The sequence below is a fragment of the Biomphalaria glabrata genome, chromosome 13, assembly GCF_947242115.1.
Source record: "Biomphalaria glabrata chromosome 13, xgBioGlab47.1, whole genome shotgun sequence".
In the NCBI taxonomy this organism is placed as follows: Eukaryota; Metazoa; Mollusca; class Gastropoda; family Planorbidae; genus Biomphalaria; species Biomphalaria glabrata.
In genome coordinates this window covers 30,717,542-30,736,437 of record NC_074723.1, presented here as the reverse complement: position 1 = coordinate 30,736,437, position 18,896 = coordinate 30,717,542, and the positions used below count along the sequence as shown (strand labels likewise).

The following is an 18,896-nucleotide window of genomic DNA, read 5'->3' as shown; positions in this document are numbered from 1 at the left end:
TGTGGTTATTGAATGGAAACAAATGTTAAAAATTAGAATGCCGGAATATATGAATATGAACAGAGGTGCCAATATTAGGATAGCACTATTATAACGAGGCGCGATGGCTGAGCGGTAATGCGCTTGGCTTCCGAACCGGTGTCCGGGTTCGAATCCTGGTAAAGACTGAGATTTTTCATTCCGGGATTTTCGGGCGCCTCTGAGTCTACCCAGCTCTAATGGGTACCTGACATTAGTTGGGGAAAAGTAAAGGAGGTTGGTCGTTGTGCTGGCCACATGACACCCTCGTTAACCGTAGGCCACAGAAACAGATGATCTTTACGTCATCTGCCCTAAAGACCGCAAGGTCTGAAAGGGGGAACTTTACATTTTTGTACTATTATAAGAATATTAAAGTGTTCATAAAATAAAATCTAGGAGCGTCCTGCGTCTTAACACAATCGATAAAAAAAAATGTTCAATGCAGCACAAGTAAATATAATTTAATGTAGGTTAAATAAAGTAAGGAAAACAAATGTAAAAGGGTCTAAAGTTTTGAGGTGTCATGGTTCTAGATGTAAAAGGGTCAAGGGTATTGAAGTGTCATGGTTCTAGATGTAAAATGGTCTAGGGTATTGAGGTGTCATTGTTCTAGATGTAAAATGGTCAAGGGTATTGAGGTGTCATGGTTCTAGATGCAAAAGTGTCAAGGGTGTTGAGGTGTCATGGTTCATTAGTATGGTAGGGTTAGTTCTAAACTCTAGAGAGATATGTCGTTACAGAAGGAATACATTGCGGAGTTGCTAATTAGTATGGTAGTGTGTTTGTAGTGAAATAATACAATTGGAAGTGATATAGAAAGAATCATTAGGGTTACCATATTGTGAAAATGAATATATAGACTTGTTGAACTACAGAGGGTTAAATAAGTAATCAAGGGTATTGAGGTGTCATGGTTCTAGATGTAAAAAGGTCAAGAGTGTTGAGGTGTCATGGTTCTAGATGTAAAATGGTCAAGGGTGTTGAGGTGTCATGGTTCTAGATGTAAAATGGTCAAGGGTGTTGAGGTGTCATGCTTCTAGTTGTAAAAGGGTCAAGGTTGTTGAGGTGTCATGGTTCTAGATGTAAAAGGGTCAAGGGTATTGAGTTGTCATGGTTCTAGATGTAAAAGGGTCAAGGGTGTTGAGGTGTCATGGTTCTAGATGTAAAATGGTCAAGGGTATTGAGGTGTCATTGTTCTAGATGTAAAATGGTCAAGGGTATTGAGGTGTCATGGTTCTAGATGTAAAATGGTCAAGGGTATTGAGGTGTCATGGTTCTTGATGTAAAAGGGTCAAGGGTATTGAGGTGGCATGGTTCTAGATGTAAAAGGGTCAAGGGTATAGAGGTGTCATGGTTCTAGATGTAAAAGGGTCAAGGGTATTGAGGTGTCATGGTTCTAGATGTAAAAGGGTCAAGGGTATTGAGGTGTCATGGTTCTAGGTGTAAAAGGGTCAAGGTTATTGAGATGGCATGTTTCTAGATGTAAAAGGGTCAAGGTTATTGAGATGGCATGTTTCTAGATGTAAAAGGGTCAAGGTTATTGAGATGGCATGTTTCTAGATGTAAAAGGGTCAAGGTTATTGAGATGGCATGGTTCTAGCGTATTCTAATAAAAGATATAAAAAGAGGAGTAGTAGCCTGGGACTATCGAGACCTAGAAAGTTAGATCTTTAGAAGTGGCTAGTTTGAAAGTAAATAGTTACTTATTGTATTGATCATTATTATTGAATCCTGTTTCTACTTTCTATTTCTACTGTACATATATATGTTGTTTCAAGTTTGAGTTTAAAAAGATTTAAACTCTAGAAAAAAAATATCAGCAATTTGTCTCTTCATTGTTTGTTAAAGTGTTTTAATTACCAAGTCCAAGTATGCTATACTATGGTATAAACAATACAAGACTCTCTAAAATACCACATATGTGTGTGTGTCTGATGATGTCGGTGGCAACATAAATCTTTTTATCTCTAAGCATATATCTTATGATGAAATAGACAGTATAGACAAAACAAAGCTCTCTCAAACTACCCATATCGCATATCCCATATGTCATATGATAAAGGATACAATATAAAAAATAACTCTCAAAATTCCTCTGTTTTATGATATTTTATACAATACAAAATTTTCTATAACGCTATGTATGCCTTAGGAGTGCGGAGAAAAAGGTCAAACCCCACGAGCCCCCAAGTCCTTAGCTACGCCCCTGTCATCTTGTCATTCCATGTATTTTTACAAGCTAAAAAATTAAATTTTCCAATAGACAGTTAAGAACTGGAACTCTTAACAGAAATAGCCTTCATTATTTTTAACTCCCTTGGATAGTTTTTATTATGTAGAGAGCTTACAGATGTTTCTTGTAATAATTCTTTAAAAAAAATATACGACTATTTATCCAATCTATATGATACCATAGTCCCAAAAGACCCAATTTGATCTAGACCAAACTGTATCAGATCATAGTCCTGAAAGATCCTATTTAATCGAGTCCAAATTTGTATCTGGTTCTAATCCTAAATATCGAATTTGACATTGACATTAAAGTCGTCGTTATCCAAAGAGATTTTATCTGATCTAATCAAATCTGTATCCGATTCCAATAGTACTCGTTCTGACTGCATCAGATTCGATCTAATCAGATCCTATTTGAAAAGTTAAGCTTTTCAGATATGGAAATCTAAATGTCAGAAAATGTAAAGGACATCCGTTTCTGTGGCCCACGGTTAAAGAGTGTGGTTTATGGCCACCACATCATCAGCCGACCTTTTTTTTTAACCAACTAATTTCAGGTACCGATACATAAATATCCAGAAATTGAAAACCTTACTTTTCAGATATTCGAATCCTGGATCGCGAGGATTAGTGAGAGGGGGCGAAGGGGCACGATGCCCCGGGCGATAGACTCAGCTGGGCGCCACAAGCAGCATATATTTCCATGTGATATTTATGGGAAATGGGGCACCATTAAAGTATTAGACTCCGGGCGTACGATTTACTCACTACGCCTTTGTCGGGACCTTTTAAGGCCAAAAGCTCAACTAATCTGTCACTACGCACCAGAATTTGAAGAGAAATGAAACTTTAAAGACAAGCTTGAGGTTCAAAAAGATTTGATTTTGGAAAAAGATTTTTTGTTTTAATTCTTATTTATAACCCAAAACATAACAGTAATCGTTATATCTGAAAAAAGAATACATGACTATCTATCTATCTATCTATCTATCTATCTATCTATCTATCTATCTATCTATCTATCTATCTATATATCTATCTATATATCTATCTATATATCTATCTATATATCTATCTATCTATATATCTATCTATATATCTATCTATCTATCTATCTATCTATCTATCTATCTATCTATCTATCTATCCATCCATCTATTCATATATCTATCTATCTATCATATATATATATATATATATATATATATATATTGTTGTAAATCTCTAGGTTAGGCACTCAACGAAAAGGCAGGCAACTCAACACAGTTTAACAGGAAATAAATAGTTGTGTTTATTCACTAGAGTAAACACATAATCTCCTTCAGCTTCCTCAAAGTCTTACTGCTAAGTATACCAGTTTCTTTAGATAGCAACCTGAATGTGGACCAACGACAGCCTTTCCCGTTTCGCTCCAGGTCCCTTCTACAACCTTCAGTCAGCACAAAAGCTGGCTTCTTAGTCTCCAAACATTCAGACTCTTCACAATCCCTCATGCACTGTTATTCTCTCTCTCCTAGTGTCTTCCTGTTTACGTTCAACAGTGCGCTAGTGCGCATCTAGAGAACTGGTGCAAGGCAGGGTTACAACAATATATATATATATGGCTCCTTCTGTCTTTCTTTGGTTTCGAGTCAGAGTCTGGAGTAAAATATTTATGAGCGGCAGGGTTTGCCACAGACGTGCATGTATATGCAGCTATCCTAGGTCTAGCTGACAGAGCAGTTTCTTTTTGTCTTTTTCTATAATATTTATGATGGTTTGTATCAACTCAAAGGTATTGACTTTAATTTACATTCATGTGACCGCCTTTGTGCAGCTCAATTATGCATGTCTAAAACATTAAAGTGTTCACTTGATGAATGTGAGTGTCAAAGGAATCGATCTACAGCAGTTCATTGAGAGACAAACTTAAATCTTTCAGCAAACAGCTCTCCTACGTTCTAGACAAGAAACATGTATACCCTCTATATCCAGGTTTTTATAACGCATTATCTTTACTATTCAGCGGTCAGTCAAAATTTATGTGACCAGAACTGTACTGCTAACTTTGTTCTGTTCTCAAACATTCAGTTGGACGGCTGTCAATCTGGTCAATTTTCAGCGATGACAATCTCAACCTTGAACTGTCTGAACAACATTAAATGCGGGGCTCTGGTTTGTGACAAGAACATCTCGTGCTCAACATGCTACTCGCATTCTATTAAAAGACTTGTTTTTCCAGAGGTTGAAACTCCAGTCTACTTAAGAAGAAGGCTTGTGAGACTTAACATCCTGATAAATCTTGTCACAATGGTCACAGATGAAACAGTGGCTATTCCATCTGGATTAATGCCAGGAGATGTGGTAAAGTAGTCCTACTAACATGTGCTTATTTTTATTTCGCATGTCAAGCAAGTTCGCGAGAACGTTTTTCCAACATATTTTGCTTTTTATGAGATAATACAATTTTATGAGATGTGATATATATTTAGTGGGTGTTAGGCAGGAAAGAAAAATATTGAATATAATAGATCAGAAATTTTAATTTAAATTATTAAATATTCATAATAAGTGTAGTACTGTAAAGAACAATGGAAACAAAATTGATATTTGTTCATGTAAATATCAATAGATTGATATTATCAATTAAAGTTGAATTCATCGTCATGTTTTTATTCCGTTATATTTTTTTGTTACCTGTCGTTGACCTGTAGCACCAAACTGTAGGTAACCAGCTAAACCGCTGTTAACTAATAAACCTGAAATTAATTGATTGAATTTCTTCTGTGCAGTACTAAATATTTATTTATAATATAGACAAACATTTCGTTAAAATAATTAAATATTAATATTTCTTAACAAACTCTAATTCACTACAATAACAAAAAACAATCAGTCTGACGTTGTGGAGTCGTCTGTCCTTGCAAAGACCAAATAATGACAATCCTACCTATGCATCATTCACAACCAATCGCTAACCTCTTCCCAGCGTCACCATAGAAACACGCAAATACACACACGCCATAACTGAAACGAACTAGTATTATATAAACCTTTTATTGAAACCTTGTTCTGACTAGACGCACTAATATACAGCAATACACGTGTGTCTAAAATATCATTGACCAATTCTTACCTCTATATGTTTTCAAGAGATTTCTAAATGGAGATCATGAAACTTTATACACGGTCATGCGCAGTGTCTGCTGTAATAATGTGAATTGATTTGTATATTCATTTAGTTTTATTGCAATGGTTATAATAACTTGAAGCACTTAAGTATATAAATTTCACAAAGATAGATAGATAGATAGATAGATAGATAAATAGATAGATAGATAGATAGATAGATAGATAGATAGATAGATAAATAGATAGATAGATAGATAGATAGATAGATAGATAGGTAGATGATAGATAGATAGATAGATAGATAGGTAGATGATAGATAGATAGATAGATAGATAGATAGATAGATAAAGATAAATAGATAGATAGATAGATAGATAGATAGATAGATAGATAGATAGATAGATAAATAGATAGATAAATAGATAAATAGATAGATAGATAGATAGATAGATAGATAGATAGATAGATAGATAAATAGATAGATAGATAGATAGATAGATAGATAAGATAGATAAATAGATAGATAGATAGATAGATAGATAGATAGATAGATAGATAGATAGATAGATAGATAGATAGATAGAAAGATAGATAGATAGATAGATAGAAAGATAGATAGATAGATAGATAGATAGATAGATAGATAGATAGATAGATAGATAGATAGATAGATAGATAGACAGAGAAGCCGGCAGATAAATCATAAGTAGATCTGTAGATGTTTCCATATTTTATTTCAGATTTACCTTAGAGTAACATTCTTGAAGTACGACAACCTGTACATTGAACTCACTGAGGATACTTCTAACGTCAATTACGAATTTAGAGCACGATGTAATCCTGACCAATGCTCTTCTACAGGCACGTGCTCAGGCTCCGAATGTAACCTTAAATATGTGACCATAAATTCTAAAACCAATGGGCAGTGGTCAAATGCGCCGTACACATCCCAAGAATACCCGTTCATTCTGAATGAGGAGTTTAAGATTTACTTCCTTGTGAAACAAGACTCAGTGGATGTTTTTGTCAAGGAACAATTATTCTGTAGTTACAAAACACAAAGACAGCCTGAGAACATTCGTGAGATTAGTGTTAGAGGCACAGTTTTAGTTCACGAGTTAAGCTTATAGTATGACTTGTACAAATTATTTAACAACCTTCTTGACTAAACCTTTATTAGGAGTTTATGAACAGGGCTAAACCAAATCAAATGTAATCTTTAAAAAAAATCAAATTAGAATCATATAACAAAGTGTTATTTATTGAAAATAAATATACTTTACTTCTAAAAAGCTGTTGTTTTTTTGTTTATTTAAATACCAAGTTCTAACACATACAACCATAACTATTTTTTATGACTTTTACAAGTTTTTATAAAAAATTGTCTTTAAAGAATCAATATTGATATATCAATGAAACGCCCCGCGCTGGGGGAGCTCTCAGTGCTCCCCCAGACCCCTTGCTAGCAAGGGCGAGGAGTCTACAATTTTTTCACTCCAGCTATTCTTGGGCACAATAAACGTCTTCCAAAAGAATGAAGGGTCACAATGTAATAGAAATGAATTATGTACACACACACTCACACACATCCATATATGTATATATATTTTTTTTTCGTGGGGGGGGGAGCGGATTTTTTTCTTCCCCTCCGACCCACCCACCCACCCACCCCGGCGAGAAACAAAATATTTGTATGTATGTGCGTGTAAAATCTTTATTACATTCTGTCCCTTCATTCTTTTGGAATGACTTTATTGTGCCTCGAATAGGTTCTTCCTGGTGTTAGTGGAAAAATTGTAAACTCCCGGCAATTGTCAGCAAGGGAGTCTGGGGGAGCACCAAGCACTATTTCTGGTATTGAAAGCCAACTAAATGCATATTCTGAGGTACCTTCAGTGCATTATTTGCCATTAAAAAGTTTTATTTCTAAAACCTAATGTGCTATTCTTACTGACTTAGACCTTCCTGCGCCGTTCGGCGCATTTGCTGGCAAGCTGTTTCCAAAAAAATCTGTCACTGGCAATGTCCGAAGCCTCTTCCCACCTGCTCTGAGGACCTCCATGATAGTGTGGCGCCAAGTTGTACTAGGATTTCTTCGCAACTCTTATTATGCGTAATTCATTTTGTTGGAGTACATGTCCCGCAAACCTCTGGCGTCGCTCTCTCACAACCTTACTAAGGTGTCGACTCCCATTTCGGCATAGCATTTCCTTAATTTAGACCCGATCTCTATAATTGACTCCTAAAATCCGTCTTAGCCATCTTTGTAGAGCCACATTTAGTGCTTTTCAATTTCATTGCACTTTATTAATGGAGCCCAGCCACTAGTAGACATGTGTATTTCTCTTGACTACGATTTTGGAATTAGATGATTATTTTGCTTTAGATGTTATATCGAAAAGGGAAATTTTATCGTCAAAATCATCTGTTTGGGGGGTTTAAACTAAAATATATCTGAAGTAGTTTTTTTTTTTAAATTCAAAACCACATTTAGCTACGGTCATAGAATTTGGTAAATGTAGTTAGCTTTATAAATAATATTGAAGAGAGAGGCTTTCAACCTTAAAACGCTCTGTAGGGGGATTTTAAGCTCAAAACTATCTTGAAGGGCTTTAAACTTTTAAAAAAGCCATCAGAAGGAGAGGGGTTGAAACTCAAAACCCCCCATTGGCTTGGCTACGCTCTTAGCATTTTGATTGCGAAATTTGATTTTTTTTTTATTTTGAAGATTTATTTTTAGCTTCAAACCCCGCTGGCGGGGTGTTTAAAATGAAAACCCCTTTGGCTATGCTCATGGCATTTTGAGTGCGTAATTTGCTTTTTTTTATATTGATAAGGTATTTTTAGCTTCAAACCCAGCTGAAGAGGGGTTTAAAAACAAAACCCCTTTGGCTACGCTCATAAAATTTTGAGTGTGTAATTTGCTTTTGTATGTTGAAGAGGGGTTTATCGTAAATTTTAGAGAGGGGTTAGGGGGTTTTAAACTTAAAACGCCTGGTAGGGGTTTTCAAAATTAAAACCCCCTGATAAAGAGTTTTAAATAAAAGCGGACACATGGGAAAAGATAATGCTAAAATCTCGAGATATATGCCCTAATATCCTTTGACACATCTAGATGGTAGTGTAAGTGTAAACGATACAGCACCAGGTTATACCATTTAAAGTACAACAAAAGAAACCTGTTCATGTGATGTTAAGTCTGTTTATAATTTTAATTAAATATTATTGTAAAATGTGTAATAACATTTGAATAAATTTAATTAATATCGGGATTTCACATTTGAGTAAAAATCAATGAAAGTAGGTAATCAACACACCGTAATTGTTCAACAAAAAAAAAAAAAAAAAACTAGCAATAATATTTATTGCAACATATTTCAAGAAAGTTGATGGGGAGGGGGTGACATACTGATCTACCGCACTAGGTATCGGGAGGTTTCCATGCTGATCTTTGGTGATCACTTAACCGCTACTCTACTTATTCCAGAAGAGTTAGAAGAGTCTTATCAAAGACGACGTGCTGCACTGTTTGCTGTTATGTGCAAAATAACGTCAAAGTTCTTGAAAACGATCAAAACATTGGGGAATCAGATGCTGGTCGCCTATGTGTTTTTTTCTCCTTATTTTCATATTTCTAGACTTTAAAAAAAACTTGTTGATTTCTAGTTTTAAACAGTTTAATAGTTTAAGCTGATATTTGTATATTGTAAACAAAACAAGCAGGAATAGTAGGCCTATACTGTTACGAATCTCCCTATCCAGGCTCGCTGCAAATGGCACCAAACGACACCACCAACTGTAAGAACTTGACAACTCAGGGCTTGAAAATAACGTAATAGTTTAATGTCAATAAATAACAGCCAATACTGTACAATTGGCAGCACGTAACACAAGACTGTACAAATATCTCTCCCCCGTATCAACTCTTGCACTGGTCTCTCTGTCTCGTCTCGGACTTGTACTGAGCCGTTGTAACGAACTGTAGATCGGGAAGTTGTGACTGACTCGTCTCTGATACCTTCGCTCTTTATATAGGTCCCTGCTGGCCTTCTAGAACCGTCATGTTGAAACTCGTCTTGGCTGACCGTCGTAACTCGTCACGCTCGACCGCTCGTCTAGCGCTGGCCTGGGGCGATTGGCGTTGGCTGACTACACACACAGACACCACCCCCATCTGTGCCACCACCAGGTTTATAACAATACCTTTTGAAAACAGAAACAGAATACAACTTTTATTTTTACAAAGATTCAAGTTGATATGAGGTATAGTTGTAACACAAATAAAATAATAATATGAAATCTGCCTCTCAAGAAATAAACATGTTTAATGTCTCGCGTCTCTGATTCGTCTGTTTCATTAACTCCCTAACAGGAGACTTATATTAACAAAATTTAGGACAGACTTGCTCGAATTTTATCATTCTACATTTACTCATAAATCAATCACTACATGTTCCTCCTTGTTACCTTGGAAACGCACATTAATAAATAGATACCTGATTAATTCCTATCTTTAAATAGAGTGTAGAGAGGCAGAAAACTTTTTGAAACGGTTTAAAATTTGTTAGAAAATGAAAGTTAGCTACATATATATATTCCAAATAATATCATGATAATAATAATTATTTTATGTTAGAACTTCGCTACCATAAAACAAAATAAAAGATATAAAAATAAACGCAGCATGTCTCTTCACCGTTGAGTTTACCCCGCTACCACTGCGTTCCTCACACTTCGAGAACACACAACAGCTGCCGGAGCATTCAGGCCTCAACAGAAGTTTTCAGCTGGAGTTGGCACTTACCTACAGTGGTACTCACGCTTACGGACTGGAACAATCTACAGCACCAAGGCAAATGGATAAGCATTCCTTTAAGTGGAAAATAGCTAAACGATGGTTTAACGTTAGAATTTTTCCAAGTAAAAACAAAAATTCGGCACATCTTGAACTCCATAAAATTCCTCAAGAGACATTGAAATCACAGAAATCACGGAATACTCTTACTTAAATGAAATTAAATTGTTGATCATGATGAGTGTCAAATACGAATGCCGCCTGCGTAAAACCGCTTGGTCTGCACGAGATGTTGTAAAATTTTGCAGGACACAACTGGGTTTTCGTAGTCAATTGAAACACTGTACTCATCTTTAATCTTTGGAATCGACGACGTTGCGATTATTATTATATCAAGTGAAAAACACTGTTAGGACGATGTCGAAAGTATATTGCAGTTAATCTTCCCATTTATATTAAATTACAAGAGAAAAAAAACGAATCAAAAGGGGAAGAAATCCGTTCTTAAAAATAAATCTACCATTGGACGACAAGCTGTTCATGCCTGTTGTCTTCCAGTGGAAGGTTTGGACTAGGAAGGATTTTATTTTCATATTTGAAGGAAACAAATTATAATATTTTACAAAACAACATTTCACAACTCCAAATGAATGTTTGAAATATTATTATTTTGGACAATCAAAGCAATCAAATTACTCAGATCCGATAGCGATACGATTTGTAATCTTATGTTTATTAAAATGTGCAAGAAAAATATCTAGTTGCATAGAGCTTGAAATAGGTATAACTACGACACCAACGTTATCTTTTTATGTAATATATATCACTCCTTTGAGTTCCTCATGGAACATAGGGCCTCGACAAAAACACGCCACTCTCCACGGTCTCTAGCTAGCTTTTTGATGGTGTCCCAGCTCTTCCCGGTCTTCTCTGCTTCTTCAAGTACACTGCGTCGCCATGTTCTTTTTGGTCTTCCTCTGCGTCTTGTTCCCTGGGGGTTCCACTCTAAGGCCTGACTAGCTCTGTTGCTGGTATCTTTTCTAAGGGCGTGACCAATCCATCTCCACTTCCTCTCTAAGATCTGCACTTCTATATTTTTCTGTCCATTCGTCTCCCACAGTTTGGTGTTTTCTACTTTGTCGTACTAGTGTATTTTTAGGATATTTCTCAGGCATCTGTTGATGAAGGTCTGTATTTTTTTTGTTGTGGCTTCAGTTGTTCTCCATGTTTCAGAACCATACAGTAGGACAGCCTTGACATTAGAGTTAAAGATTCTTAGTTTAGTCTTGTTTGAGATGTAAGGAGATTTCCAGGTTGGTTTTAGCTGTGTAAATGTCTGACGTGCTAGATTTATACGGCGTTTAATGTCTTCAACTGTTCCACCTGATATACTGACTACACTCCCAAGGTATATAAAATTTTCTACTTGGTCTATTGTCAGAGAATCCAATACTATGTCTCCACTTTGTTTATTGTTTACTTTAAGTACTTTAGTTTTTTAGTGGTTTATTTTGAGGCCTACTCTTTTTCCTACTTCGCTTAAAGCTGTGACCTTTTCTTGCATATCCTGTAGTCTGTGTGATAATAGGGCTATGTCATCAGCGAATTCCAGATCTTCTAGCTTTTGTGTGAGAGTCCATTGGATTGGATTTTATGTCATAATGAAGAGAAATTAGTGCGGTTTATAAATATAAAACTGGATTATAAAAATGTCAGAAAAATTGAGATCTAAAAACTGTGAAGTTAATTCATCATAACTATGTAACTATGATAGATAACATCTTAGAGTAAAAAGGTCAAATCGAATGGTTACCTTCATGTTAGAAGAAACATCTTGTAAGATTGTTTTTATGTCAGTAGATCCCCCCCCCCCAAAAAAAAAACAAAAAAAAAAAAAACACACAAGATCCACATCCTTAAATACAATCAATGTCTTCACGTCTACGCAAGCTTGTGAAACTAAAGTAAAAATAAAATTCCGACCTTGTGATCTATGGGGCAGATTATTTAAAGGTCACCTGCTCCTATGGAACATGGTTAACAAGGATGTCAAGCTACCAGCATATCGACCAGCCGCGGTTACTTTTTCTTAAACTAACGTCAGGTACCTTTTAGATCTGGGTGGATTCAGAGGCCCCAAAAGATTCCGTAAATAATAATCTCAGTCTTTACAAGGATTCGAACCCGGGACCCTCGTTTCGGCAGTCAAGAGATTTAATGCTAAGCCACCAAGTGAAAATACGACCCAGTAACCAATGATGGCTGTGAAGGTTCCTGGGAATAGATATGTGAGATAAATGAATGAGATATGTGAGATAAATGATATAAGTGAGATAAGTGAGATAAATTGTAAAAAAAATAACAACAACAAAAGTGTTGTTTTTTTTAATAAGTACGTGAATGTGTCTAGCCGGACTGCAACGGCACTCATTAAAAAAACATCTATTTAATTTTTTTTTCAAATTCTATTAGTTATTTCCCTTTCCATTTTCAATCACGAGACACTAAAATTCGCATTCTCACGTATACTTCCCGTTCATCAAATTAAGTTCAAACATGGAGGACTAACCACCTTTTTTAAGTTGATTAACTCCAAATATTTTACCAAGGTTAAATACCCCTTATTATAGTCGGCAGTAAAATAGCAAAAGGCAATATAAGCCTCGATTTCAATACATGAGAATACCAAAAGAAGATGACACTTTAAGTCGGAAAATGCATTTTCTATAATGTAACATTTAAAAACAAAAGTTACTCACAGTTTAGCTTAAACATGTCCCCAACCCTCCTAATTTAACTCCATTCGACTTGAAATCTTTCTATTATGAGAAATATAATACGCTCTAGACGCCAGGGCAAAACATTTCTGAAGTTAAGAAATATAGAAAAAACGCTTGGCGCAACTCTTAGTGGGCTTAAGAAACATCCTATCTGATCTTTCTTCTTTTCGGCTTTCATGTTAAGTCTGACTTTGGTAAACGTGTTTCGTCTTGTCTAATGATATGTCTCACAAATCTCACTCGATGTTCAGTCGCCTCTTCCAGTACACGGCGAAACTACAGTCACCAAATTCTATGATCGTAGCTAAATGGGGTTTTGAATTAAAAACAAAACAAAAAAAACCCAGAGATTTTTTAGTTTAAAAACCCCACAGAGCGTCGCATGAGGTTTTGAGGGACATGTTTTCCGACAAAATGAATTACGCAAAATAAGAGTTGCGGAAACAGCTTGCCGGAAAATGCGCCGAACGGCGCGAGAGGGTCTAAGTCAATAAAAATAGCACATTAGGTTTTTCAAATAAAACTTTTTAATAGCAAGATAATGCACTGTAGATACCTCAGAATATGCATTTTGTTGGCTTTCAATACCAGAAATAGTGCTCGGCAGCGGGGCTTCGCCCCGCGCTGGGGGGAGCGCTGCGAACTCCCCCAGACCCCCTTGCTAGCAAGGGCGGGGAGTCTACAATAAACAATAAACGTCTTCCGAAAGGGTCAGAATGTAATAAAGATTAATTATGTACACACACACACACACACATATATATATATATATATATATATATATATATATATATATATATATATATATATATATATATTTCGCGGGGGGGGTCGGGGGGGGGGGGGTTCTCCCCCCCCCCCCAAAACCCTCTCCGAAAAAAAATCCTGGCTACGCCCATGATATATATATATATATATATATATATATATATATATATATAATGTAAAATGTACATTTAGTACCTACAAGCGATCCATGGAGTATGAGAATTTAAATACTATATTTAAACAAATGAAACTTAAAATAAGAGGATAGAAAGACTGAATAGAGGAAGAATGGAATAATTTTTTTTTTTATCATACATGTCAGTAAAGAAAAAAAAACTACATATAAGGAAGGTAACTCAGGTCTCCTAACCCAACGAGAGCGTTTCGAGAATTGCTTCCCTTGGAACTAAAGCAAAACTAAATCAGCCAGGAGATGGACAAACCTAACAAACCTAACAAACTAGAGCTGCAAAAGGAGCAAAGGAAATAGATTTCTCAACCGATTAATTGGAAAGGCAAGGCCAATCAGAGAGGAACAAGACAACAATATGAAACGAAACACGTTTTGGAGCCTGAGAATAGACTATAAACAAAACTACCGAAACCAAAATAATCCAAAGGAATATAGACAAGAACAGACAATTGGAAGTCAAGAATATTTAACAAGGATTACGTACTATTAAAAGACACATTAACTGTATTAAAATTGTATTTTCTATGAAATAGTTTGAAATAAAATAAAATATATAAGTGTAAGATTATTACTAATGTTAGAATAAGAAAAGGTTTTATGAGAATTTGTTTTGTTCTTTGGTAAATATAAAATTCAAGAACTGGTCAAGGGTCAAGGTCTAATAAATAAAATTTAAAAAAAGGTAGAACGTTGTCTTCTATCGTTATGTAAATACTACAGGTGTACCGCTGACTGTATCGAAACCTCTTGTAATGAGCTGAAAGACAGGAGGATTTGAGAGAATATGACTCTTTTTCTCCTGAAATATATTACAAACGACTCTAACAGAACCATGTACAATTTTTATACGGAGAAAAGGTTTAACCTAAAAACGAATTTAAGAGAACCCTGTAAAATTAGTGATACAGAGGAACTGTGAAAGACTGCACTAAAACGACTCAAACAGAATCAAATGCTTAAAGCGCTCACACGTTATTATAAATTCTTTTTTTTTTTATTTTTTAGTCTACATTTATTTCAAATTTAATTACATGACTGATCTTAACTAACGGACTTTAGTGACTGATTTTTTGCTTTGATTTTGTTTATTTTAGGTGAGATTTTAATACTACAACATCACTTGCCCCAGCGTAGCCAAGGGGATTTTGATTTGAAAACCCCTTCCAGGAGGTTTTGCAGTTAAAGTCCTTTCTTCTATAAAACTAAATAATGCAAATGACAATCCCCAAATTCCCAGAGATAACTAAGGAAGATTTTGATTTTAAAACCCCCTCTTCAATATAAAAAAAGCTAATTACACACTGAAAATGCTATGAGTGTAGCCAGAGGGGGTTTTGAGTTTTGAGTTCAAACCACCCCTCCAATGGAGTTTGAAGCTAAAAAAATACCTCTTCAATATAAAAAAAAGCAAATTACACACTCAAAAATCTTTGAGAGTAAACAAAAGGGTTTTAAGTTTAAACCCCCTATCATCGTAGTTTGATGCTAAAAAATACCTCTTCATAAAAAAAAATAAATTAAATTACTCACTAAAATTCTTTGAGCTTAGCCAAGCCAAATGGGGGTTTTGAGTTTAAGCACCCCTCCTCCAGTTGGCGTTTTTTTTTAGTTTAAAACAACTCCAGATGTTTTTGAGTTTAAAATCCCCTTACAGAGAGTTTTGAGGTTGAAACCCCCCTCTTCAATATTATTATAAAGCAAACTACACTCACCAAATTCTATCAGAGTAGCTAAATGGGGTTTTGAATTTGTTAAAAAAAAAAGCGAACTACAGTCACCTAGTTCACATAGTTCCAAGAGCGTAGCCAAGAGAGGTTACAAAATTTCTACCAGTGGCTGGACTCCATTAATAAAGTGCAGTTGATAGTTTTCTGCCGAAATTGAAAAAGACTAAATGTGGCTCAACAAAGATGGCTAAGACAGATTTTAGGAGTCAGTTAAAGAGATCGGGTCTTAATCAAGGAAATGCTATGCCGAACATGCATTCAACATTTTTTTTTTTATGTTTATATCTGAAAAACAAAATGAAAGAGAGATTTGACCTAGTTGTTATAGCTCCAAGTTGTAGGCTGTTTCTATGAAACATCAATCATTTAACAAATGTATATGTCAAGACAAAGTTGTTAACGATCAATACCAGGGAATGGATAAAACAAAGATAAGCGACCTTGAGGCTACGATATAGTCAAACATTACGTAACACACACACAGTTCAACTTTTAATAGTACTGGAGTTGTAAATGATAAAGGGGGTCACTGTCAGTACCTTTAACGGTGGGACTTAGAAACACTTGGACTTCGATCATTTCAGATCGATTATGCACACTAATTAACTTTCGGTTGATGAACTAAAACACAATTTTAACAATATATATATATATATATATATATATATATATATATATATATATATATATATATATTCGTTGCTTACTGCAGATGATCGTCTGCCTTATTGTGCGGTATGCACGATAGACTCTCGTTCGGATTTGTCGAAGGTCCCGGGTTCATACCCTGACAGCTGACATCCCCCCGTCGTCGTGCATAAGACTGGGATTAGGAAGTAAATTATCTTCAACTCTAAAGGAACATCTGAAACATGTAAAACAGTTCTACAAACAATATAATCGTTAAGGGAATTGTAGAAAAAGTACTTCTTAATAATAAATTTATTACCAAAATTATGTTTACCAAATATTACTCTAGGGTTACCTGACAACTACACTTACAGAGCAGTGCAAAAAGACAAATCTTTAAAAGGAGGACAAAAAAAAAATCAAAATTTAGTTTTAAAATGCCTATTCCAATATCAATAAATGTCCATTTTATCCCTAAATAAATTAAGCCGTTGGGGAACCACTTCTGATCTGTCGACCGGCTTCGTCCCTTCCTCTTTGTCTTTTGCCTTCACTAGATTTTTTTTTGCCACATCCCGTCGCTTACTTAGTCCATCCTTTTTTTTCTGGTACTGTTTACTGAAGGAAGTTGTAAAACTAAGAAAGTTTATAACAAAGATTATATCAGGTCACTCTGTGTGTCTGTCTGTGTGTCTGTCTGTGTATCTGTCTGTCTGGCCAAAGGTTTGTACACGTTATTTCTCCGACGACCAATCTCGGATCAAGCTAAAATTGTGCCTGACAACACAAGAATAAAAAAAAAAAAACCAATTAGTTAATTAACTATTGGTAATAAATTAATTTGTTTGGATTCTCAAACAAGGGAAAGAAATTGTACTTGAATTAAGTGGTGATTTAAGCTGAATTAGTTCCCTTTACATTAGGCTGCCTGTCCAAGGCTTAGTGAACACAAACATGAAATAGAAAAAAAATTATAACTATACAATCTTTCAAGTTTTAAGACTCTTCGCGAGCGATTTGGTTACTGCGTTGGCTTCAGAAGCCTGCGAACAATTTGGCCCACAAGTTCGAATATAGGTCGTTTCCTTTTTTTTTTTAATACCCAGATACTCCACTCTTTCTCTACTTTTCCAACTGGTCAAAACAAGCAATGGGATCATAAAATTGCAATACATAAAAGATAACAATTAGAAAAAAACAATATAACTAATCACACAGATGTATTATTGTTAGTCTAGATCAAGTTAATCGTTTGCTAAAACAGATTTAACGGATCATTACCCTAGCCACGTCACTGGCCCTTTTCCTGTTTGTCAAGACTTCGCGCCTTCATTGATAGGAAGCTGCGACCCACAATTTGAGAAATGCTGACATAAGAGATCAAATGATTTACTTTGACGACCTAGTACCAGGTTGATACCAGCCACTTCTGATATACATTTTTTTACGTTTTTTTTTTTTTTTATTGGTTTTGGTTTGAAACAGAAACCAATTCAATAAATTCAATAAATTCAAATTTTGTTTTCATTATTTTGTCGTAAAAGAAAAGAAAAAAATATATTTAAAGAATGGTGGCTTTCTTTGTTGTACCAAAATAAAAACATTAATATCACAATATAACTTGATTCCATCTCCTTTCGTACTCATAGCACACCACATACATCAGAATAAAGACCTTTAATTGTATTTTATTTCCCCAATCCACAATAAATAAGAATTACGACCTTACAGCACCCCTGTAGCCTCGTGAATTAGGTCATTCCCAGTAATCATGTCATTAGAAAATGTAAGGTGTAGATGTCTATAACTGTATTCCCAGTTAGTAATTACGTAATTCAAAGATGACTATAAATTAGCTTAACAACACATAGAATGAAATGGATACTTTTAGATTTGGAAAGATTTTTTACCACATTGGAGCATGTTTAAATAATAAGAAAAAAGAACGTAGCAAGTTTGTGATAATTTGTTCATTGTATAATTTCTTTTTAAAAAAATGATGTGTTTTGTATTTTTTGTGTTCAAAAGTATTATTTATGTAGATACTTTTGTACTTATTTTCATACTTAATTTTTGTTGTTTAATTATTGTATAATCACTTACATTATAAGTTCAGCGTAGGTTTTAATATAATCTACTGCAAAATAAATGATAGAAAATAAATTTTTAGTGGAAACAAAAAATAATTGTTCAATTTATTGTATACCTCCAATCAAACTGAAAAGGAAAAAGATGAAAAGCTTCTGAATGCCATTCTATGCATTTTGCACCCTCTACCTTTTTAATTAATGGGGCAGGGGGAAGCGTGTAAATATCATGGTTCAATGGATCTGATCTTTCATGGCAAGTATATATGTTTCCTTGGCTGACATAGAAGAGAGCACCTTGATTGCATGCAGCCTCAGAACGAGACAGCGGTAGGTCACTCACGAAGGCCGCGGGATACACATTTGAGACCAAAAGAAAATCCGCTGCCGAGGACAAACGCAGACGGCGAAAAGAAAATCTAAATCGACCACCTGAAGACAATGGTAAAGCTTGCCTTGGATGTGGCAAAATATGTAGGTCACATGGGGTTGCGCAGTCACCGGAATTGCTGCTTTCCTCACTTTATCTTCGGACACGAAGACAAGCTTTAT

At 35.2% G+C, this 18,896-nt stretch overlaps 1 protein-coding gene across 1 annotated transcript; it reads left to right on the top strand.

Annotated features, from left to right (window-relative positions):
- The first annotated feature begins 4,091 nt into the window (after window positions 1–4,091).
- LOC129922583 (uncharacterized) lies at window positions 4,092–6,554 on the top strand. Its single transcript, XM_056009248.1, has 2 exons — window positions 4,092–4,596; window positions 6,105–6,554. The coding sequence occupies exons 1-2, from the start codon at window positions 4,207–4,209 to the stop codon at window positions 6,492–6,494; spliced, it is 780 nt and encodes a 259-aa protein (XP_055865223.1). The 5' UTR covers window positions 4,092–4,206; the 3' UTR covers window positions 6,495–6,554.
- Window positions 6,555–18,896: the final 12,342 nt, after the last annotated feature.

Excerpts from the sequence above, each read along its gene's own strand:
- LOC129922583 (XM_056009248.1), top strand. The coding sequence starts at position 4,207 with ATGTATACCCTCTATATCCAGGTTTTTATAACGCATTATCTTTACTAT. Across the intron at positions 4,597-6,104 it reads GATTAATGCCAGGAGATGTG|ATTTACCTTAGAGTAACATT; the intron begins GTAAAGTAGTCC and ends ATTTTATTTCAG.